We start from the raw sequence: 23,334 nt of genomic DNA, 5'->3' as shown, positions 1-23,334 counted from the left end.
ATAGCTTTAAAAAAAAAAAAATTTAAATAGTCACTTGGGGAATATAAGTAAGAGGGATATTTCTACCATGTGAATATTTAATAAGGAAAAAGATTAAATATTTGATTATAGGAAGAAGGAAAAAAAAAAATATCAACGACAGGGTTTGGATTTCCTCCGGGTTCTCCGGTTTCCTCCCAACTTCCAAAAACGCGGGTAGGTATTTACAGGTTGAATTCGGGGAAGCAAACTCTTCCTCCGTCGTGCAAGGCGTTGTGGGTAATATTAGCTGGAAAAGTGTCCACGGATCCACACTTTGAAAATCTACCAGGAATAGTAGACCATCCGGGATACTCATTTCAACAGCCTACCACTCGGGACACGCTAACTCTAATCTCCGATACTATTTAGGACGGATAGTCGGCGAATTGGGACGCAGCACTGCTTTTCCCAAAAGTGTGTACCAGTGTGCAAAAGCCCCCCTACTGCCACTGTGTAAAAGGAGGTGGAAAAGTTTAATTCACTTAACTCCTCCCATATCATCCCACTATAAACATTACAGAAAAGCAAAATCATGTACACCATGCGTGTCTTAAACACATGGAAACGAATTTTAATCATATAAAACGCTTTGTAATAAATCCAGATTTTCTTCAGTCCTTTCAACATGTGAAGTCTAATACAATAATTTCTTCACTCGGCTAGTGCAAAACTTCTGAAAGGTTCTCTAGGCTAGAACTTTCCAAGGATCCACCAGTACCCTTTTTTTTTTTTTTAAAGGAATAAAACGCCGACTCTGACACTGGAGACTCCTTCCGTCAACGATGAATAAATGTTTCCATTCTATAACTTAGATTATAAACATAACATTTGTTACATTTTATTAGTCCCTGTATGAGTCGTTACTACGGAAACGATAAGGTATGAAAAGCGACGCATTAATATTGTAAACCTGTGACGTGAATTACAGTAAGAGCTGCAGGTATAGACAATTAATAAACACCTTCTGACCAATCAGATGCTAGAATACGAATGAAAGGATATAGGGTTAGGGTTCGGTTAAAACCCACACAAAAGCAACGAATAATAAGAAATGCACTGTTAGAAAACTGGTTGCAAAATCCTCGACAAATGATCACTGTAGTGTTCTCTGGCGGCGCCCCCTGCTGGTAGCAGCGCAGGATTTGCGCATGCGCAGTACACTAATTACCGATATATGGCAGGTGAGTTCAAGCGAGCGGGCTTTGCGCGAAAGTAATCTGACATTCACGTGCACATTGTATCTGCCTTGCTATCAGTACAGTTAATATCATAAAGATAAGTTCGAGATGCATCGACGCTATCTGTTGTGCAAACTTTGCGCCCTGTTATTGATCCACGTCGAGGCCGTGGCCAAATGCCAAATGGTAAATTCTTCTAGTTGGAGTTTATTGTAGTGGGATTAATACATGGATTTACTTGAATTCACTTCTCATGACTTTCTATTTTGATTTATTAGATAAACGAACATGATGCTCCCATGTCTGCAGGTAAAAAAAAAATGACTTTATAAGCTTTAAACTTCACACTATTCTGACACTGTTATATGTTTTTACTTTATGCATTGTGGTTGAGCCATATTTTGTTAACGTAAGCTGAAGGTAAGCTTTAACAGACAGATCCTGGTTTTGGTTTTATTTTGAAACTGAAAGTTTAAAACAAACAAACAAAAAATCAGGCAAAATTCAAAATCCTAACTCATTTATTAATTTCTTACCACTGACCCAATTAATGGTTTCTTAGGGTTCTTATTATTAGTGCTAGAAGTCTTTGTTTTGAAATGGAACATTTTGACCAGTTTAAGGGAATAGTCATTTAAAATGGACAAGAATGCTTATACCACTGTTTTGCTATTTATGTGCTAATAGTTAAAGGACATTACAACTGACCGAATCCACAGCTGGTATATGAGAGATTTGAGCCATTTAAAAAGGCAAGCGATGGGCAACCATTGAAAAACACTGCTATTAAAGAGAATGTACATCATATTCATGAAGGGAGCTGCAAACTTTTTGAACTAGTATCATATAGACTTTTTGTGACCCTTTTACCCATGATTCTTACTTCAGATAACGATGGAACGTCTGTCAAAACGTAGAACACTAAATATCTTGATTATAAATTGAATGAGTTTTTTTATTTTGTGCTCTTCAAGGGTATACAAACATCTGCACTTGACTGTATCTACATACAGAGATAACCACCAACCTAGTCTGTTTAAAAAAAGAAAAAGATTGGAAGTGTATGTAAAAGTGGTACCAGTGTATCTCTTGTATATTCCTATTGTGTATATATCTCCTCTATGTTCCCCTGACATCCATGTGAAAGGATCTCGCCAGCAAAATGCCTTCTACGCCTTGCGAAGCTGCCACCAGATCCTCCACGGCGACAGGGGCGAATTCTTCTCACCCGACTACCTGTGTTCGAACCCCGCGCTCTGGTGCAACTGGACAATCCAAGTGCAGCCTGGGAAACGTGTGCAGGTCTACCTAGAGGACCTGACGCCAGAGCACATGTGCCATCTGAAGACCGATCAGATCCACCTGGATGAGTCTCCAGTGTCAGCCGGTGAGAGACGCATCCTGGAGCGCTGCTGGAGGAGCAGTGTGTACACGTCCGTCTCAAACACGGTGCATGTGGTGCAGCTCATCCGCCCAAACCTGAACCCACCACACCGAGGGTTTTACGGGGCGTACCAGGCCTTCGGCCTGCCGGAAACTCCAGGTAAGGATGAGGTCTTGGGTTATTGTTTCTTATAATTTTCATGCTGTTGGATTTTTGGACAGTGAGGTGCATTTTAGGAAGTGACCCTTTATACCTGGGCCATGGTAGAATATTTCACAGATAATTTTATTTTTTTTATTTATTTTTATTTTTTCACCATTCTGGATCAGTCTTAAGTCATCAAAATCTCACACGACCCAAAGATTTGCCCAGAATAAAACGGACATGATTTTATACTGATGAATCAGATGTCGACCAATGATCCCAACTCTGTGATCTTGCAAAATGTCTCCCCTCATAAAGAAACATGACCGGACCATCATTAGCTTTTAGAGGAAAGTTTTAAAGCTGCAGTACATGCATTTTTTAAAATATTTTTTTTTAGGTAAATTATACTAAACAGAAGATCCACCTCATATACAGTGAGGGAAAAAAGTATTTGATCCCCTGCTGATTTTGTACGTTTGTCCACTGACAAAGAAATGATCAGTCTATAATTTTAATGGTAGATTTATTTGAACAGTGAGAGACAGAATAACAACAAGAAAATCCAGAAAAACGCATGTCAAAAATGTTATAAATTGATTTGCATTTTAATGAGGGAAATAAGTATTTGACCCCTCTGCAAAACATGACTTAGTACTTGATGGCAAAACCCTTGTTGGCAATCACAGAGGTCAGATGTTTCTTGTAGTTGGCCACCAGGTTTGCACACATCTCAGGAGGGATTTTGTCCCACTCCTCTTTGCAGATCTTCTCCAAGTCATTAAGGTTTCAAGGCTGATGTTTGGCAACTCGAACCTTCAGCTCCCTCCACAGATTTTCTATGGGATTAAGGTCTGGAGACTGGCTAGGCCAGTATATATACGAGGAACGATGCAGTTTTACACTATAAGAAAACACCGAGGACATCAGTTGAGCTCGACACACTTAAGTTAGTGGTCATTTATGCATGGGGCTGGCCACGATTGGACTGTGAGCAGGTCTGAGGGGTTAAGATTAGATAATCTGGGAAGATAATCAGCCTAAACATAAAAAAAAAAAAAAAAAAAAACGTAAAAGTCATGAGAAGGAAATTAGCCTCAGAATTGTCCCAATTAATACCGTGGCCCAGACATGGTGTATTAATTTTTTATTTTTATAAGAAACAGGTGATTATCATGACTATTTTACTTACATAAACCTTGCCATTTTGAGAAGGGATTGATTTGTGGATATTGCTTTGACACTCGTGTAAGTCCTTACGGTGGTACTGTCATGTTTGTTCATTTCAGACTGGGGGTAGATACAGTAGGCAAGGAGTTTTTGTTAAGGCTAATTGAAGACTAAAGGAACTGCTGGCGGTTGAATCTAATCCAAATCTAATGTCATGACACTTACTTAGACCTTACGTTACTTACTTAGGTCTAAATGAGGACATTTCAGAGGACCAAGAAGTCGAAATGGAAGAAATGGAAGCCAACGATGCAGTGACAAAGTTCCCTATAAAGACAAGCTTCTCAAATGAACTGGAGGAAAATGGTGAAGATGCTCATGTTGAGCATACGGGAGTCAGCCACAGCATCAACCCTCAGCTGAATGAGATTCCTACAGTCACTACAGGATCCTTCAGAGAGATCCGGAAGATCAGAGGTGGAGCCAAGAACCAAGAAGTACCCTTTCCTGGTGCTTTACCACAGGTTGACGTTGACGATGAGGAAATTGATGAGTTGGTTTCAGTGCCAACAGAAATACCAAGCTGGATAAGTGTCGAGAAGTACACCCCGATGTTTGATGATGGACCACACACACTGGCTCTCACTTACACCACACACTCCACCTCTACATCCACTGTTACCACACGGACACAGTCCACCAAAAAGAGAGCACTGAAAAGAAAACAGTCTACCACGACAGCTGCCGTGAAGAAAAATGAGCTGACACACTCCAGCCAAGTATCCACTCAAACTCCTGACGAGCCAGCTGAGGCCAAGATGGCCGAGCCATCAGCTCCATTGGTTGAAGATGTTGGTGCAGTTTCCATGGAGATGCTGAAGATCGATGGTGCCTCGACTTTGCCGGCTGCTTCTGAAGAACATGTTGGGGATCTTGCGGAGAACAGAACAAATGGCACTAAGCGCACTCATGGAATGAAAGGTACTGTACGTCTTTATTAGTAACTTGGTCAATCCAGTGCTTATTTTTTTAAAAGAACAGGGAAAATACTCAAACACGTTTTGTTGTGTGTTTCCATGAATGGGAAAATTCTTGCTCCAAACGAGCATTTTCTTCATTTTTATCATTTTAGAAATTTTTCTTTTGGGGGAATTGTGTGCTACTAAAGTAAGCTAAAGCACCATAATGCTCGTTTCTATGAATCTATGATAATTTATAGAAATTATGAGAATTATAATAAGACCTAACGCGATGAACAGAAGTGAAGTAAGAAAAACGATTACGTTTGACTTTAAATTCGATCTGAATGACCTTGAGGTGATTTATTTATTTATTTATTTATTTATTTATTTTTTATTATTATTGAATTATTTATTTATTTAATGCTAGTCGTTGTAAAAGACTTGAACCAGACTCCATGTATTTTAGAAGTACTCATTTCATTAAACCTTTAAAATGTAAATTATATATAAATAAACAAAGCAAATAATTGGATGTAAAAATAAATAAATAAATAATCTGATCAATTTCTACAAATATAGGAATTGGCAAACAAAGGGAAAGTGTAAGTCCAGAGAGTGTATTTCCAATGTATAGAACCATTTCTGTTGGCAAGATACATTGCAAAGTTTGGACGATGGGATGGAAAGTGGGATTAAGGAGTGGATAATGGACGAGATGATAAAGTATTGCAGATCGGACAAATCAGAAATACGTGCGCACTACAGTGAACTTGTTTCCCATTCAAAGGCAAAGACTGAGACAAAGATGGCCGAATGTTTTAGACTAGTTTCTGGTGTTTGTGTTGGTGTTCACAAATTCAGACGTTCATATTCAACCTTTATTTAGACGTTCTGTTTTCCTACACAGTGAAGTCTCTTCCAGCCCAAAACTTCATACTTGCAACGGAACCTCCACGTTTTCCCGGGGGTGAGTGTTACATCAAAGCACCTTTTGTGAGACTATTTATTTTAGAGCATGTGCAGATTCAGTGATTCCATTTACAATATGATGCACTCTCAGAAATAAAGGTGCCAAACCATTGCTCGTCCTTGGGGTGGTATGGTCCGTGGTACACATTTTGCATCTCTATTGTGTATCTATAACCTTTATCTTTAATCTTTAATTCATCTTTAAATTATTTTAAAATCTATACCATATTCACGTGTCCACTTGATTTGTTCAGAAATTCTAAATTATAATTAAAAATATATTTATGTAATACAAGTCTCTTTCTCTGTGTCTAGACTGCAGCAAGCTTTTGGCCCCCACGCTCCTTTATACCGTGTGTTTCCTGCTCTGCTTCTTTATCGCACTGCTGATGGCGGCGTTGGGTGTGATGTATCGTCGTTACCACCATGGGACATTCCTACCTCGCTGCCAGCACAGCAGCAGCAGCAGCTTCACGGACAACGACGTCAACAACAATCCTAACTCAGGAAGTGGTAATGGTGGAAGTACCTCCAGATCCCTGCCTCCTCCACCACCCCTCCACCTGGCTGGTGGAGCCCGTGACCTTCCCCTGCTCCGATTCAGCCCTCTGTCTCCCCCTGATGGATTTGAGGGCAAACCACAGAAAGAGAACGATACACTTTGAGCTTTGCTGCAATTGCATTGAACTGCACTGAAATGATTTGGCAGCTGCACGTTTGAAGTATCACAATGTTGTTGTTTTTTAAAAAAAAAAAAAAAATTTCCTTTGTTCCGTTTTTTTAGTTCTGCCTCTCCATTGTGTATTATAAAACTCTAATGTTATAGATATTATATCAGGAGTGTGCTTTGTCATGGAAGTTTCATTTCTATTTGATACAGTATTTGCCTAATTTTATTCCTTTATTCCTATAAGTTTCTTCATTATTTTTTTTAATGTATTTGAATTACTTACAGAAAGTACTGGAACTGCTTCCGTTTTCCTGTATGTACTCGTGCAGTCAGCGCCAGCTTCCTTAAAGTAGTAAGATCAGGTGTAGTTTCTTATGTTTCAGGGCCACCTGATGCTGCCCAGGTAAATTGCAGTTGGAATAAAAGAAATATATATATTATGCCTTTCTCTTTCCCTTGCCAATCTCACTCCTGTTGAAGTTACAGCTACCATGTAAGTTCTCTTTTAAGATAAGCAGCTCTGTTGTAGCTCCAGACGGAGCTCCTCCTTAAGCTTAAAGTGAAGGAGACGGTGAGGATCCACTGTTTGGCAATATTCAAATCAGATTTTCGATGATCTCTTTGAAATGATGATTTCTACATGTTTAAAAACACAAAACAGGTATGAACTTTACAGATAACTCCTTTTAAAAAGCCTAGAAGTGTTATATCAGTCAGCTCCATAGCACAGTGCAATGTAGTGATCAGATCATGGCCTCATCCCAGTCACAATAAAATGGGGTACTGTAGACAAGTTTTGGTATGCCTAGGGTTTAAATCTGGCCGGTGAGACCGATATGATCCGTATCCTACAGACCAAACCTGACAGCTGGAGGCTGGTGTGTAAAATTATTCCAAATGCCAAGAGAACTTTTGTGCTCCCTGGGCACAAAAAAATGGCACAGATTTATTTCATTTAAAAATTAGGCTCATTATTCAAGTGTGTATGATAATAATAATATTCTTGCTATTTATTGGTGCTTTTTACTCTTGAACTTTCCACCACCATGAACACATTAGGTCAAAGTTGACTTTATTTATAGCTACTTGTTTTTCCAGGTGTTAAGGTTTGCATTAAACTCCTTTAATTTAAGAGACCAGTTAAACAGGCTAATAACGACAACAAGAAGAAAGGGTTGTGAGTTCACACACAATCACAATATTGTTCCAGGACTGGGGAAACACTGCTCTTACGCCAGCACAAGATGGCGCCAAAACAGAACAGTGCTCATGAAGACAAACAGTAACAGCTTCAGATACATATTTGAGCCAATCAAAATGTAACCTACGCTTAACAATGCGCCAGAATAAGAGAAAGTGGATCCTGAGGTAACGGAGTGGATCCTGAGCATCTTTGTCTCTTATCACCTTTTTACTTGAATACTTTCGCCTTGATTATTATGAACTGCCTATTAAACCCGTGTTAAAACCTTTGTGTATTGCTAGGCGACTGAAGCTTTCTGAGGTAAGCCATTAAGTTAGCTAGCTGACTGATTAGCTCTCAGCATTATCTTATTTTTCAGTATAAGCAGGCCTATTAAAGTTTTGTATGATCGCATTATAAGATGTTTCTCTTACATCCAGATAAAGTTAACGATAACCTGTGAAGTTAATGAATTAGCATGACCTAGCTAAACATTTCACTTAAGTTAACCAGTTAGCTAGCTAACATATCATGTTAGTAATAGTTTCGGTTGGGTCACTTCACCACAGCCGACTTGGTAAATTAATTGTACTATTCAAGGAAAGAAGAATGCGTTTTTTGTTGTTTTAATTGTAATTTTTAACAAACCTGAGCAGTGCTCCCTGGTTTTAAAGTTTATACTATTTGTACGACTCATCGTTGGGTCACACCATGAAAACCGCAGCCATTCAAAATGTAGCCTATGTACATCGTTGGAAATAAAATCAAATGTAACACTGCAGTGAATATTCTTAAATATCATGATTAACGTAAGGTGTTGGGTACACCTTGAGATAGACTCTTCCTAACTATTATAAAATCATAATGTCTGTCTGAACTCTCCCCGTTAATTAGTGTCAGAAATTGTGACATCCCGTACAAGTTCAAGTGGTTTTATTGTCATTTCAGCCATATACAGCTGGTGCAGTACACCGTTAAACGAAACGAAACAGCGTTCCTCCAGGTCCACGGTGCTACATAAAACAACACACTAACCACATGACTGAACGACACAGAACTAAATAAGATCTACATAAAGTGCACGTGCAGCCGTGTGCTAGAAGCACAGGACAGTACAGTACTACTAAAACAGGACAATAGGCACAGTGAGTGACAGTGTAGTGCCGACTAGTACACAGTTTTAGTTATGAAGTGTCCGATATAACCAGTAGTGCAAAAGATAGGTGCCAAAGAATAAACAATATAATTTAAAAATGGTATAAATGTGAACACAACATGCTATGACTTAGTCTTGAGCAGATTAGCTTATACCAAATATGGACATAGCAGTTATTGTGGTAGCAATACCTAATACCAATATTGTGGTACCTTACCTAATAAAGTAATGTTCAGGGTCAGCGAGATCTTTTAAGTTTTATCGTGTCCTGTTTCGGGAACGTCACGCTTTAAACAGTCTTATTCCCAAGCTTCGAGTTTCCCACCGGACCCCACATTCAGGCGTGATGTGTATCACCCGAGAGTACTTGTGCAACTCCTAATATAATCATCCGACATGGCGGATCGCAAGCATTTTGACAAGCTGTGATGTTCGTGTCCGGGTAAGTTACACTATGTTACACGTGTATCGTATCGTGTAGTAAATATTACAAATTCATTATCATAAAAACCTAAAATATCTGATATGGTCTTACCTTTAACTTCCTAAAGATGCACACTACACCAAAGAAAAACTTCTGGACTTCTGAAACCTTCCTTTTGACTGAGTCGGAAATAGACTAAAGAGTTATATTGAAATATTCAAATTAACAGATCTTGAGATTGGGCCAAACTCTTGATTATTTTAAAACTTTTGTTAATGTTTTTTATTGACTTGTCAAATGTTTTCCTATATATATATATATATATACACACTTTTATTGATAAATCCATTGTTATTTTCATTGGAATTTTACCCCCATGTCAGAGTTTGGTTGAAGTTTTCATGGCGTGACCCATATATATAAATATATAATATATATAAACGACTCAAGTATTTCAATATGACCTATTTTCTCTCAGTTTAGTCATTTTAATGGACATAACTTTGTATTCTAAAGTGCTGGAGACAAGAACAATGACCATGGAGGAAACAGAAACAAAAAGAAAATTCAGTTATAGAAATGGAACCAATTCACACCAAAAAAGTGTTTCTGAAGCCTTTTTACTCATCGGTATCAAACAGTCCCTGTACTGAGCTTCTATAATTTAAGTAAAACTTAAAATCCACAATGTTTTTTTTTTTTCTATTCTTTGATACTGACCTCACTAGAAAACATCTTTTTATTTATTTATTTATTTTAAATTCTTTATTACTCCAAATAAAACTCACAATGTTGTTCTCCATTAACGTGATTGGAAACCTTAAAGTGTGCCGATATTTCCAAACACTTCAAGTGCCCCTGCACTCAGAAACCTGGTTTTTAAATGGTTAGCTCGTTTGAAAAGTCTAGTTAAGACTATATAGATTGGTGTTTGGGTCAGATTTGTTAGGATGAATGGCGTGTATACCAGTCCTCCGAATGGTGCTCACTGAACTGTCCGATGTTATTAAACTTAATCGGCTGTTGTATCATGCTAATAAGTTCTGCTGTGGTAAATTGTTAAATTAAACAGTCTGAGAATGAAATACAAGGCAAGAGGAACATTTACTTGGATATCTACTCAGCAAAATTTATTATCCTGTTTAGGCAATGTGAAAGACATCCTTTTCCCAGTGAAATGAAATGATATAATAAAATATATTAAACCTACTAATCTAAATATATTCATCTCTGCTATCATAGCAGGATTATTAAACCTTTCTCTTTTTTTTTCCTTTTCAAAGCATGCATTAAAACAATCAGCTGTTTGAAAATAAAAATAGTATTTGATTTCTGAGTAAGTCTACCTCCCTACCATCGACATTCTTACATCAGTGCTCACAGTAAAAGGCTTGACTTGATAATATTGCACCTGAACAATTCTCCAACAAGTAACTCGAGCAAGCCAGACCAACATACAGTCATTTAAAAGCCTTACTACAGTCATACAATTTGCAGAAGGATTTAGATTCGTTCAGAGAAGATAAGAGAAGCCCAGAATAGCCCCATCTCTGGCAAAGAAGACAGCTGAGGGTCTGATCAGGTGTAGCGTGTTGCGATTATGGAGCAATACAGTTAGCGAGGTACTGAGAGTAGTCCTGGTTGGCACAAGTGTTCATGAGAATGTCTTTCCTGCAACAGGGAAAATAATAAATAATGCCCGGTCAGTGTCTCATCATCGAGCTAGCAGTACGACAGTACACTGTAATAACAAGAAACCTGAAATCGCTCTGCCTTTGCAGTTTTGCTGTATCACATTATAGAATTAGACATTATTAGATAACGCTGTCTGGGCTGTAAAATCAGTTCAAATCTGAAAGTCAGATAAATACGAGGTGTTCTACCACAGCACTGTTGACTTGTCAAATCTGACTGGTCAGAAGGTGGTGAGTAATCTTTCACAATTTAAAAAATAGCCAGGCTTTTCGTTGTTTCTATAGTAACCAAGACCCGATTTTACTACGAAATACCCTGGCGTATATACTTAACAGTACCTGTAGTGCTTGACACGTGATTTTTATTTTCTCTACTTACATGATCCTGATGAGCTTGTTAGCCTCTTCCTGTCTGCCAGGAATTCCCTTCCTGGTGGGCCTTAGGGGAGGAAAAAAAACCTTATTATTAACTATACATGAGATATAGAAAAGTAAACGCACAAAGAATATAAAGACGTGACGGTAATTGTAGGTGAGTAGTTATGCTAAAATGTAACCGCTAGTGTTTTTGACCACCGATTACTCACTTGCTGTTAATGATGGTCAAGACACAGTTGATGTCATCAGTCAGGTCATCATCGGTCAGCTCTTTAAAAAGAGATTAAATCGAGAATTAGCCACCGCTCACTGTAAATGTGTTGGGTTTTATTGGCAGAAATGACTCAACTTAGGGTGTAGTGGAAAAAAAAACAAAAAAAACCATTGGGTTTATATATGAAACGGTATATGTTTTTTGATTAGTACTCACTACTGCAGTCCATGTTGCAGATGTTCACGGAGAGGTCTTTGGACGAGGTGCAGGCGACACGATCAGCCAACTGGAACACTCCGTATAGGGTCCACAGTCCATTGACGCCTCTTTTTTGACTGTGATTCATGTATGTGGAATTGAAATCGGGAGGAAGTGGTGGGTACGCATCATTCATTTCATTCTCAGTATTCAAAGAGTTGGGTGGGGGGGCGATTGGATTCTCGGTCTCGTTGAACATGGGCTCATGAGTTGTACTAGGAAGCTTTGGCAATGGAGTTCTGGGTTGGGCTTTAGGCATCTGTGTGGTGTTAGGCGGGGGGTTAGTGGCGGATTTAGGAGGGGGGCTAGTGGTGAGTTTAGGAGGGCGGTTGGTGGCGGATTTAGGAGGTGGGTTGGTGGCGGATATAGGAGGTGGGCTAGTGGCAGATTTCGGAGGTGGGCTAGTGGCAGATTTCGGAGGTGGGCTAGTGGCAGATTTAGGAGGTGGGTTGGTGGCGGATATAGGAGGTGGGTTGGTGGCGGATATAGGAGGTGGGCTAGTGGAGGATTTCGGAGGGGGGTTAGTGGCGGATTTAGGAGGTGGGCTAGTGGAGGATTTAGGAGGTGGGCTGGTGGCAGATTTAGGAGGGGGGTTAGTGGTTTTAGGGGGACGGGTAGAAATGGGGGCAGCTCTGGTCTTGCGCCTTCCAACGAGATCCAGTGGATTGACTTGGTTGACGGTGCTGGTGTCAAAACCAGAAGTCTCCTCGGCATGGCACACGACTGTTCAACAGAAAGAAAAGGGAAAATATTAAGGTCTATGGGGTGTTTTTCAAGACATCTCTCATCTCACCGTAAAACGCTGTGTTCCATACTGTTCAAGACCTTGTGCCTTTATTACCTTGGGGGGAAAAGCCAATAACTACACTCTGGGCCAGGACAAAGAAATGGGCCAAGCAAAAAAAAAAAAAAAAAAGGTGGTTGAAATTTTGGGTTTTTAATTTAGAAATGAATAAAAGGTTAACAAGCCAATAAAGGTTGAGCAGAAGTTATTTAAGGAATTTAATGCTTTCTTCAGGTGGTAGAGCAGATGTTAGGAAGCTGTTTTAGGTGTATTAATGTGAAGCGGCTCCCAAGTTTAAATGATCTGCAGCACTTTTTTGCTTTATTATTGTCAGGGGTGGAATATACGTGAGTAATTGTTCTTTGTTAGTGTACTTGAGTACTATTTTGGAAAGATTTTTCGCTCAAGTTTTAGTGATTACCTGTCATAGTACTCAAGCAGATTTACCAGAGAAGTAACATACATTTTCCTTGCTAATTTTTTAGTACTTATTAAAAAAAAATAAATCTCAAAAGCCATGAAATTTTTCTTTTTTTTCTTTTTTCTTTCTCTTGGTTTAATTTCCTAGCTCTTTTTTTTTTGTTCTTGTTAATGGCACATTAGCATTTATTCCCACAGGATTATTAACCATTAGAGAACCAGAGAAGCAAATTCTAGGTTTGCCAACAAACAAAAACATATGAAATCTTTTTCTAAAAATATTTTTTATTTTTTGTTCATTTTATTTTACAGCCAAGTGCGATAGTTTGCATACTTGTAGGTCAGAATGAAGACGACAAAGCAGTGAGAAGTAACTCAAGAAGACCTTTTAGTGTGTTAGGTTTTTTTGCTTTCAATAATAATAAAAAAAGATTTTACAATAAGCTGTACATTTCCCTTTTCCTCAATTAAAATAAACAAAAGCTAAAGTTTGTACTGGTATCTCTTTAATTGTATATCGTAAGCTTTTCAGTAGTAGTTATAATAGTAGTGTGTGTATATGTGTGTGTGTATATATATATACATATATATACACATTGGTCTTGAACTCACTCTTTGCCACTAGGTTTTCACGGTCCGTCACATCTGCAGGTATAATCGACATTAGTTGATTCACCAGCTCGCACTTGGACATCAGAGAACCATCACTCGCAATGGGGGTCAGTAACAGCAGAACTGCCAAAATCTCCAATTCGATACGGATCCCCATGTTGCAGCCTGTGTAGGTGTGTGTGTGTGTGTGTGTGTGTGTGTAAAACCTGGCAGGTGGTTTGTGCTGCCTGCTATTTATTGTGTCCCAAGCCACTGGGCTTAACAAAGGCTCCCATGTCACGTGAAATGCAAAAAGATGTACAATGATGATCTCATGCTACTTTGCACAAGCAGACTCACCCTCCAAAAAAACAGGGAAGGAAAGAAAAACAAAGCGATTCCTGTGATTTTGAATGTCATTCTCTATGACTTAATTCCGCACTCAAAGGGTTCTTCTTTGAATCTCTTTGAATGTTTTTTAAATCACGAATCAAAAAGAAAGGAGTCGTTTTCGCTTTCGGAATTAAAACAGATGAATTTTGTCGTTGTTGATGAAGGCTCAAACCCAACATGCTACAGTGATGAACTTGTTACATTAGCTACTAATTTTTGGCCTAGTCACAATTAAATGCATTCGAGTTTTTACAATTACATTTACAGTATCTGACAAAAGTGAGTACACCCCTCACATTTTTGTAAATATTTGATTATATCTTTTCATGTGACAACACTGAAGAAATGACACTTTGCTACAATGTAAAGTAGTGAGTGTACAGCTTGTGTAACAGTGTAAATTTACTGTCCCCTCAAAATAACTCAACACACAGCCATTAATGTCTAAACCGCTGGCAACAAAAGTGAGTACACCCCTAGTGAAAATGTCCAAATTGGGCCCAATTAGCCATTTTCCCTCCCCGGTGTCATGTGACTTGTTAGTGTTACAAGGTCTCAGGTGTGAATGAGGAGCAGGTGTGTTAAATTTGGTGTCATCGCTCTCACACTCCCTCATACTGGTCACTGGAAGTTCAATATGGCACCTCATGGTAAAGAACTCTCTGAGGATCTGAAAAAAAGAATTGTTGCTCTACATAAAGATGGCCTAGGCTATAAGAAGATTGCCAAGACCCTGACACTGAGCTGCAGCATGGTGGCTAAGACCTTACAGCGGTTTAACAGGACAGGTTCCACTCAGAACAGGCCTCGCCATGGTCCACCAAAGAAGTTGAGTGCACGTGCTCAGCGTCATATCCAGAGGTTGTGTTTGGGAAATAGACGTATGAGTGCTGCCAGCACTGCTGCAGAGGTTGAAGGGGTGGGGGGTCAGCCTGTCAGTGCTCAGACCATACACCGCACACTGCATCAAATTGGTCTGCATGGCTGTCGTCCCAGAAGGAAGCCTCTTCTAAAGATGATGCACAAGAAAGCCCGCAAACAGTTTGCCGAAGACAAGCAGACTAAGGACATGGATTATTGGAACCATGTCCTGTGGTCTGATGAGACCAAGATAAACTTATTTTTTTCAGATGGTGTCAAGCGTGTGTGGAGGCAACCAGGTGAGGAGTACAAAGACAAGTGTGTCTTGCCTACAGTCAAGCATGGTGGTGGGAGTGTCATGGTCTGGGGCTGCATGAGTGCTGCCGGCACTGGGGAGCTACAGTTCATTGAAGGAACCATGAATTCCAACATGTACTGTGACATACTGAAGCAGAGCATGATCCCCTCCCTTCGGAGACTGGGCCGCAGGGCAGTATTCCAGCATGATAATGACCCCATTTGGGGGGGGGGGGGGTGATCTCCTCAACCACCACTAGTGTGTAGCCATAGTGCACCAGAAGTTAGTGGACAGGAGAAGAGAATGAACCAGTTCAAAGATTTTTTGAGGTTATTCCCAATTTGCTGTTATAATAAGCTCCACTCTTCTGGGAAGGCTTCCCATTAGATTTTGGGGCGTGGCAATGGGGATTTGTGTTCATTCAGCTACGAGAGCATTACTGAGGTCAGGTACTGATGTTCGGTGAGGAGGCCTGGGGTGCAGTCGGTGTTCCAGTTCATCCCAAAGGTGTTCAGTAAGGGATGGATGGAATTATTTTTTTATTAATTAATTAATTTATTTATTTCACAATCAGCCCCAGTGGCACCCGAGAGCTTTTCCCAGCCTGCCACACATAACAAAATTCATTTTATGTTTTCACATACATGAAACTTAATCCCTTTGGTTTGATCATGAACTAATCATTTTGGATCATGTTCGGACGTGGACGTCAATTTGGAATCGCATTTCGTTTGTGTATATGAAGGTTCTTGTCGTTACTTATATTTTTGGCATGGGATTTTTAGTATATAACCAAAATGTCCGCTGCATCAACATTATCATCCTCGGTCACATGCTGGGGCCAAATACACACAAAAAGCACACCAAGAGATGCTGTGGTACAAAGTGAATGCAAATGTTTGCGTAATGTGCAAATGCTTAGAGCAGGGTGTCGTGTTGCACTCTGCAAACAGGGCCTGGGCACGGCACTGGAGCATGGTCTGAGGGAAATGGAGAAATGCAAAAAAAAAAAAAAGATATGCAAAGACGGCGCATTTGAAATGTCATTGGTTGGTGTAAAAATCCACAAGATCATTAAACTAAAACATTTGAAAGGTTGTTCATGAGATCTTTAATAATTAGTGTATGTAGATAGATAGATAGATAGAGTGCCCTCCACTAATATTGGCACCCTTGGTAAATATGAGCAAAGAAAGCTGTGAAAAATTGTCTTTATTGTTTAATAAAACTCACAAAAAATACTCTGCTCTCATGGATGTCAAACAATTGCAAACAAAATACAGGTTAATAACAAAAACAAAAACAAATCTTTGTTAAATATAGGTGTGCAACAATTAGCCAGTTTAACTGATGAATTGAAAGAATTTAGTCCAAATCTCAACAACCAATTTGTGGTTAGTGAGCACTAGTAACCAAGTCCCGTCCTGTGTAACTCTCGCTGTCTAGATTCTGTCGTTATTAAACATCGTTTAGTCCATGTTCATGTTCTGACCACGTGTGTCTAGTCTTTATTTGTTTTGTTGTTTCATGACCATAGTCTTAGTTTTTTTGTACACATGTACCTGACTCTGAAATCCCTGACAAAAAAAAAACAAGCTGGCTTATTGTATACTTGCCCGGGAAGAAAAAGTTCTATGGCTTGAACACATTAGAATAATGTTTGTATAATTGGATTATATTCATACGATAAATCTGTAGGCAGGGAATCTGTTTGACAGTTAAAGGAGTCCCTTTGTCGAGTGCTAGAAGCATTTGGGAAAGAGGTTTTTAATAGGAGGAGACCACACCCAAGAACAGTCAAGAACAGGACTCTAAAGCAACAGTGGGCACAGACTCTGAAAAACTGTTTTGATGAATCTCAATTTCCGCTGCAACATGCAAATGTTAGGGTCAGAGTTTGGTATCAACAGCACTGGGCTCTTTAATAACAGTCGAGCACCACCACAGCCTATCTGAATATTGTTGCGGACCACGTCAATCCATCCATCCATTTTCTATGCCGCTTATCCTTTTCAGGGTCACGGGGAACCTGGAGCCTATCCCAGGGAGCATGGGGCACAAGGCGGGGTACACCCTGGACAGGGTGCCAATCCATCACAGGGCACAATCATATACACATTCATACACTACGGACACTTTAGACACGCCAATCAGCCTACCATGCATGTTTTTGGACTGGAGGAGGAAACCGGAGTACCCGGAGGAAACCCCCGCAGCACGGGGAGAACATGCAAACTCCACACACACAGGGCCACGGTGGGAATCGAACCCTGACCCTGGAGGTGTGAGGTGAACATGTTAACCACTAAGCCACCTACATCTCTTTATTTAATCTACATGTAATGTGAATGTTATCAATACATATCTTAGATTTCAACATCTTGAAAAACTAAAAACTTTTATTTTTTTAATGCGTTTTTTTTTTCAATCAATTAAACACGCAACTCTATATCTTATTCTTGAGCCACTACGATTTTTTTTCACTCTGTGAGCGGTTACTGCGTTCTCTATCGTTAGGGCACAAGAGAAACTTTATATGATGGTGACAATACAGATGTGGTCTAGTATTACGTTTTGGGTTTTTTTTTTTTTTTTCATTCTTCAGAAGGTTAGAAGTCTGAATAAACGTACCATTGCCTCTCGTTCAGACTACTGGTTTGTTTTGGGAGTGTCCCACTGTTTAAATGACATATTTGTGACTCTGGTTTAAACGTAATGCCCGCTGGATTTGAGTTCTGGACACAGTTTGGCCTCGAGATCTTCCATCTTTATGCATTCCACATCTTTGCCACTGGTGAGACTTGCTGCACGGGTTATCTTGGTCAGGGTTTCCTCGTAGGGCGGCGGAAGGTAGACCATCAGGAAAACGCCTTCGGATGTGTCAGAGCTGGTGCTGTTCAGACGCTCGGCATTGGCTGTGAGCGAAGCAAAAATCTCAGCGCTGCCGTCTGCATCCTGAAGGTCCAGCGCAATGATGTTGGCCAGACTGAGCTTGCTGCGTGAGCATCTCTGGTAGACCAGGAAGGCTGTCAGGCAGAAGATAAAGAGCGACACCAATGGGAGGATAACGTACAAGACAATCTCAGTCTTTGCATCCTGGTCGGTTAATAGCTCGTTCCAGTGGTAACCCTGCAGACAAGGATGAAAGACTATTAACTGTCATTAATGTGAGTACATGCATCATAAGATAAGCTCTTTAAGAAAAGGATTCCTCAGGGGTTCCTGGGGTAGTTGAGCATGCTTTTGCTTTCTATAGAGGTTTGTTAAGCACTTTGCCAAAGTAGGTAAACATACTATAAAGTGTACTATAATGAAACTTTGAGGGTTCACCTAAAAGGACAAAACAAAGGAGGAGTCTAGACATAAGGTCTGTCGATTTATACAGGGTGTCTCCATACATAGGGGACTCTGTTCGCCAGCGCAACCTTGCGACAGCTTCCCGATCCAGCCGTGAGAATGATTTCAGTACGTTCTTCTTTTATGCCAAGGCATTCTTAAAGGCTATCTAATATATAATATATATATTATAAACGAAATATGAAAAATTTTCCCTCATGTATGGAGACTTTAGAGACACCCTATAGCATATCATTAAAGCTTGGGAAAAATATAGTGTATATATATATATATATATATATATATATATATATATATATATATATATATATATATTTAGAGGTGTCTTGTATTGTAAGAAGTTGGCATTTAATTTTGGTCAGTTTTGTTGGTTAAGTAAGTTTACACCTCCAATAAACCCGATCAAACGTCCACTAGGAATCTAATATTTTCCAAAGCAGAAACATGCACATGTGAAAATCAAAATAAAAATCAAATATTTCATCCCATAATTCCTCCCCAGCCTCCAATCCTACAGAGATCAATCAAGGCATGTCTCAGTCTGCACTGATGTTAATCAGATAAAGCTGCATTTCAGCTAGATTAGACTCTAATCCTTTGAAATCCCTCTGGTTACTGATCTCATCAGATGACCTTCCGTCAGGCCTGTTTTTCCCAGAGGAAAGTAGGTAAAACAGGGAAAGGAGCCGATAAATCATGTGTATATATCCCCAATACAAACATGTTCAGGACCAAGAAGAACGACATAACAACGTCGCGTAAAGATAAAGAGTGACTTAGAAATGAGGTAGGAAGTGAACCGAACGCTGATCTGAGCAGTTAGGAGTTAAGGATCTCACGTAATGGTTTTACAGTGATACTCTGGCACAGCCTTCTGGTCAGTAGACCAAAAATACAACTGAGCGAGTTTATGCAAATGTTGGTCATAGGTTAAAGCTATGACGACAAACTTCCTTAAACGGTTGTAACTTTTAAAACATGACCTCTTGTGAAAATTCTCATGAATTGTTGTTGTTTTTTTTTAATGCTGGCAGCAATCCTTTATACCAGAAAAAGCATGAAGTTTAGTGCCATGGTTTTCAAAGTGGGGTCTGTGCAGAATTACCTAGAGTGCTGGAAACCATAATGCACCATTAGTTATGTGTTACTATACATATAAATAATGTCAACTGGAATGTTTACGGCAATTTAAAAAAAAAAAAAAAAAAAAAAAAAAGTCTCTGGCCCGAATAGTATTTTACATTTTCAACAACAACCAAAAAAAGTACAAGTAAAAGGGTTCCTGACTGTATGACTAACATTTATATCGGCGTGTAATAACAAACCCTCATAGCGTTAACTAGCACTCAGAGTGAGTTCAGCACCGTGGACAGTGCCTTGTCTCACACCACGCCATCCCTCCAGGTAAACAGTGCAGACTTTCTCGTGCGTCCAATTCCTGAAAAATGGGTTCGCCTATTCTACACGACCTCACTTTAAAAACAAAACAATGAACTGCCATGTTATGTAAACAGTCAACAGTCGATACCTAAAAAAGATCAATCCAACACTGCCGAGTGGCAATATAACCTGCTGTGTCACGAACATGTAGGTAATCATTAATCAATCAACGTAACTAACACTTATTTGTGTCTGGAATAACACATGAAACAAAGGCATGTTAGTTCAGTAAAAATAAAAATGATCTGGATCTGTGAAGCTGGAATACACCCTGAACGGGACACCGGTCCATCTCAGGGTTTCATGCACACACACACACACACACACACACTTACACACTCATTCACATCAGGGGCAGTTTTTCTTAACGAGTCCATCTACTGGCATGTTTTTGGGAGGTTGGAGGAAACCAGAGAACTCGGAAGAACCTGAATATAATAAATCTTCCGTCTTACTTTCGCAAAAAATACACCTAAACGTAACTCAGACAGAACCAAAGTAATCCGTAGTACATACATCGGCTTAAGCTTTTGAAAGATCAACATGGGAACGTAGCTCACAGCTAAACTAATCTCACGTGAGCCGGTCACTTCATCCACACTCAACCACCGAAGAGCAATTTGTAATTCTTTGTACTTTTCTTTTCATTTTTTAAATGATAAACGGGAAAGTACAGCTCTCACACGTGTCGGTTTTTGTGTGTAATTGTGTGACGTTCTGATTCGCTACATTTCCCGTGTTACTTGGGGATTTGTTGTCGTCTATTGTTGTTGTAATTTAGGCAAAAAGATCGAAGGGAACACAAAAATACGGGTGGAATAATGATGAAAACAAAACGGCGATCGTCATCATTTAAACCCTATTTTAAAAGAAGAAGGAGAAGTTGTAGATTTAGATTTGCGTGCGCTATTGTCCAGCGTACACGTCATTCCATAGTGGTCATCGGTGCGGTTTACCTGCCCGTGTTTCTCTTCAGGAGGTGGTGATGACGATCCCGCCATCCAGTCGTAAGAGCCTCTCCCGGCAGGACCGAATTTCGTCCAGCTGCTCTCTGGAGACTTTCGCATTCTTTCGCGGAATAAATCGGGACCGAATCGAGAAAAAGAGCCGGCGAGCCTCTGGAGAAAGCAGGGATTTAAGAGAGAAGTTTACTGCGTTGTGCCTCAAATCTGAGCGGGGGAAAAAAAGAGGGAGAGAGTGAAGCGGTTAAGCTCGTATGCATGTAAGCACTCTCTCACATGCTAACACGTGCAGAGCAACACTTTCCAGGCCATCAGTCAGACAGACTAAAAAAAATAAATAGATGAACTCATCTGTCAGGGATTTGCATCTGGCCTAGTTTTAACGGAGAGTGAAAAGACGAGGACGGGGTGAGGGAGCGATGGCTCAGCTATCTGTCAATCAATAGCGATCGTGAGCACCGAGGACGAACAAGAGCACGTTGAGTCGACTGTTTGAGGGATAATCAAAATGCTGAGCATCCTCTTTTGTGTGTGTCTAGGAATTGCGTGGCCATAACAAGCAGATGTTGGAGGAGCTTTGAGAGACCAGATTAGTGGACTTAGGTACAGGGTAAATATTTATCAAGCTAAGTAGCACGTCTGTCCTTCAGTTATACCAGGGGTCTTCAGTCTTATCCGTAAAGGGCCGGTGTTCGGCTGCAGGCTTTCATTCTAACCGGGCAGGAGCCACACACCTTTTCCCACCGGTTTAAGCAGTTCATCCTGGTCTCCTATCCGCTACCAAGTGTGCCTCTTATTTGGCTGGTATGAAAGCCTGCAGCCACACACGCCCTTTGCGGATAAGCTTGACGAGCCCCGAGTTATACTGTCTACGTAGACATCATTTTACAAACCTCAGCCCGGCTAAATGATGAAACCCCGCTCACTGCTCTAGCTCAGCAATATTCACCAAAAACTGCACCGTTCCTGTATTGCTACTAGCGATTGTTGCTTTTTGCAAAAAACGAGGAAACGGTCTCGTGTACCAACAAACATCACTGAGAAAGAAACGCAAGTTGCATTACAAATTTTGAAAAAAGCCACAGCACAATCGAGCATTTTTGGCTGCAACAATACACAAAAAAACTCAGTGAAATCCTGTATGGACATTACGCAGTATTAATCATTCAAGGGATGTCACAGAACATAATAATTGGCTCTGTTTTCAATAGTAGCCTTAAAAAAAGTGCACACATACTTCCTAGGGTATGTGTGCTCGTGTATGCTCCATCAGGGCAGTGGTGGCTTGGCGGTTAAGGCTCTGGGTTACTGATCGGAAGGGCGGGGGTTCAAGCTCCAGCACTCCCAAGCTGCCACTGTTGGGCCCTTGAACAAGGCCCTTAACCCTCTCCTCTCCAGGGGGCGCTGTATCATAGCTTCCTGGCATGCTGGGGTATGCGAAGAAAACAATTTCACTGTGCACATGTATATGTGATCAATAAAGACACATTATCATGTTTGTATTGTATTTATATTCGCACTTATTTGTATTTATTGTTGATTGTCATGTGTAATAAGTTTGTTGTCGAACCCTGCTGCAAATCAAATTTCCCCACGTCGACAATGAAAAATGGTTCGTGAACATGGACTACTAGGCTTTTTATAATATCAGCTAGTCGGATTGAAACGAAGTGCGTTAGCTAGCTGCATGGATTGAGCTAGTTTAGCTTGGATTGAGTAGGGTCGCAGTGGAGAAGAGTGGGGTTCGTACCGGTATCCATATCGATGTATTGCTTGAGCGAATAGAAACAGAGTCTTTGTAGCAAAGTCTGTCCACTCGGCGGCCATCTTGGCATCACTCCCGGACAGTTATTTATTTATTTTATTTTAAATAAAAGACCAGGCTCCTATCTATTTGTAAGAATAGAGACACGTATACGAGACGACCTTTCAAACGCCGATGTGAAATGACACACCAGACAGATTTACATTGACATTTACATGTTTTTTAGGTGGTGGAAGGAAAGTGAAGATAAACAAATGTGAAACTCTGCACATACAGTGACTGGAGGTCTGGCTCGAAGATCATACCCTGGAGCCACCAGGCACCAAAAACTACACTCTGAACTTAAAATCAACATCTCTCGGCCTGAACTGTTTAATTAGGACAGTTAAGTGCCAAATGGGTCAGGATGGGTTGCAATCCATTGCAAATTTTTCAAATGATGGTTTTAGTATAGTTTCTTGCAGTGCCTTGAACTCTCAACATTTTGTCATGCTACAACCTGGAACTGAAACGGACTTAATTTGGATTATATATGAAATGGGCTTAATTGGGAATTGTGCAGGTCCACTGAGGCATGGACCTCTGAAAGTGTGCTGTGGTATCTGGCACCAAGACGTTAACAGCAGATCCTCTAAGTCCTCTAAGTAAGTTGCGAGGT

General features: G+C 40.1%; 3 protein-coding genes across 3 annotated transcripts; 1 reads left to right on the top strand and 2 right to left on the bottom strand.

Moving 5' to 3' along the window:
• Positions 1-1,195: 1,195 nt before the first annotated feature.
• Positions 1,196-6,830, top strand: zgc:66455 (uncharacterized protein LOC393502 homolog). Its single transcript, XM_053615222.1, has 5 exons — positions 1,196-1,233; positions 2,174-2,742; positions 4,147-4,878; positions 5,767-5,852; positions 6,125-6,830. Exons 1-5 carry the CDS (start codon positions 1,196-1,198, stop codon positions 6,491-6,493), a joined length of 1,794 nt encoding a protein of 597 aa, XP_053471197.1. The 3' UTR covers positions 6,494-6,830.
• Positions 6,831-10,153: 3,323 nt separating this feature from the next.
• Positions 10,154-13,967, bottom strand: LOC128601825 (circumsporozoite protein-like). Its single transcript, XM_053615221.1, has 5 exons — positions 13,622-13,967; positions 11,764-12,528; positions 11,543-11,603; positions 11,335-11,394; positions 10,154-10,932 (listed from the first exon to the last, which is right to left on the bottom strand). The coding sequence occupies exons 1-5, from the start codon at positions 13,776-13,778 to the stop codon at positions 10,860-10,862; spliced, it is 1,116 nt and encodes a 371-aa protein (XP_053471196.1). The 5' UTR covers positions 13,779-13,967; the 3' UTR covers positions 10,154-10,859.
• Positions 13,968-17,858: 3,891 nt separating this feature from the next.
• Positions 17,859-21,016, bottom strand: LOC128601823 (small integral membrane protein 28-like). Its single transcript, XM_053615220.1, has 2 exons — positions 20,906-21,016; positions 17,859-18,281 (listed from the first exon to the last, which is right to left on the bottom strand). Exons 1-2 carry the CDS (start codon positions 21,014-21,016, stop codon positions 17,859-17,861), a joined length of 534 nt encoding a protein of 177 aa, XP_053471195.1.
• Between the last annotated feature and the right edge of the window lie 2,318 nt (positions 21,017-23,334).

This window comes from Ictalurus furcatus, chromosome 26 (assembly GCF_023375685.1).
Source record: "Ictalurus furcatus strain D&B chromosome 26, Billie_1.0, whole genome shotgun sequence".
Classification (NCBI taxonomy): Eukaryota; Metazoa; Chordata; class Actinopteri; order Siluriformes; family Ictaluridae; genus Ictalurus; species Ictalurus furcatus.
This window is presented reverse-complemented; position numbering and strand designations above follow the sequence as displayed.

What these genes read in the sequence shown, in the direction of transcription:
- LOC128601825 (XM_053615221.1), bottom strand. Translation starts at nt 13,778, where the DNA reads ATGGGGATCCGTATCGAATTGGAGATTTTGGCAGTTCTGCTGTTACTG. An exon ending in TGAAAACCTAGTGGCAAAGA is followed by an intron (nt 12,529 to 13,621) that starts GTGAGTTCAAGA and finishes TCTGTTGAACAG; the next exon opens with TCGTGTGCCATGCCGAGGAG. An exon ending in TTGACCATCATTAACAGCAA is followed by an intron (nt 11,395 to 11,542) that starts GTGAGTAATCGG and finishes TCCTCCCCTAAG; the next exon opens with GCCCACCAGGAAGGGAATTC.
- LOC128601823 (XM_053615220.1), bottom strand. Translation starts at nt 21,016, where the DNA reads ATGCGAAAGTCTCCAGAGAGCAGCTGGACGAAATTCGGTCCTGCCGGG. An exon ending in CTGAAGAGAAACACGGGCAG is followed by an intron (nt 18,282 to 20,905) that starts GTAAACCGCACC and finishes CCTTGTCTGCAG; the next exon opens with GGTTACCACTGGAACGAGCT.
- zgc:66455 (XM_053615222.1), top strand. Translation starts at nt 1,196, where the DNA reads ATGGCAGGTGAGTTCAAGCGAGCGGGCTTTGCGCGAAA. An exon ending in CGAGCGGGCTTTGCGCGAAA is followed by an intron (nt 1,234 to 2,173) that starts GTAATCTGACAT and finishes GTGCTCTTCAAG; the next exon opens with GGTATACAAACATCTGCACT. An exon ending in CGGCCTGCCGGAAACTCCAG is followed by an intron (nt 2,743 to 4,146) that starts GTAAGGATGAGG and finishes TTACTTACTTAG; the next exon opens with GTCTAAATGAGGACATTTCA.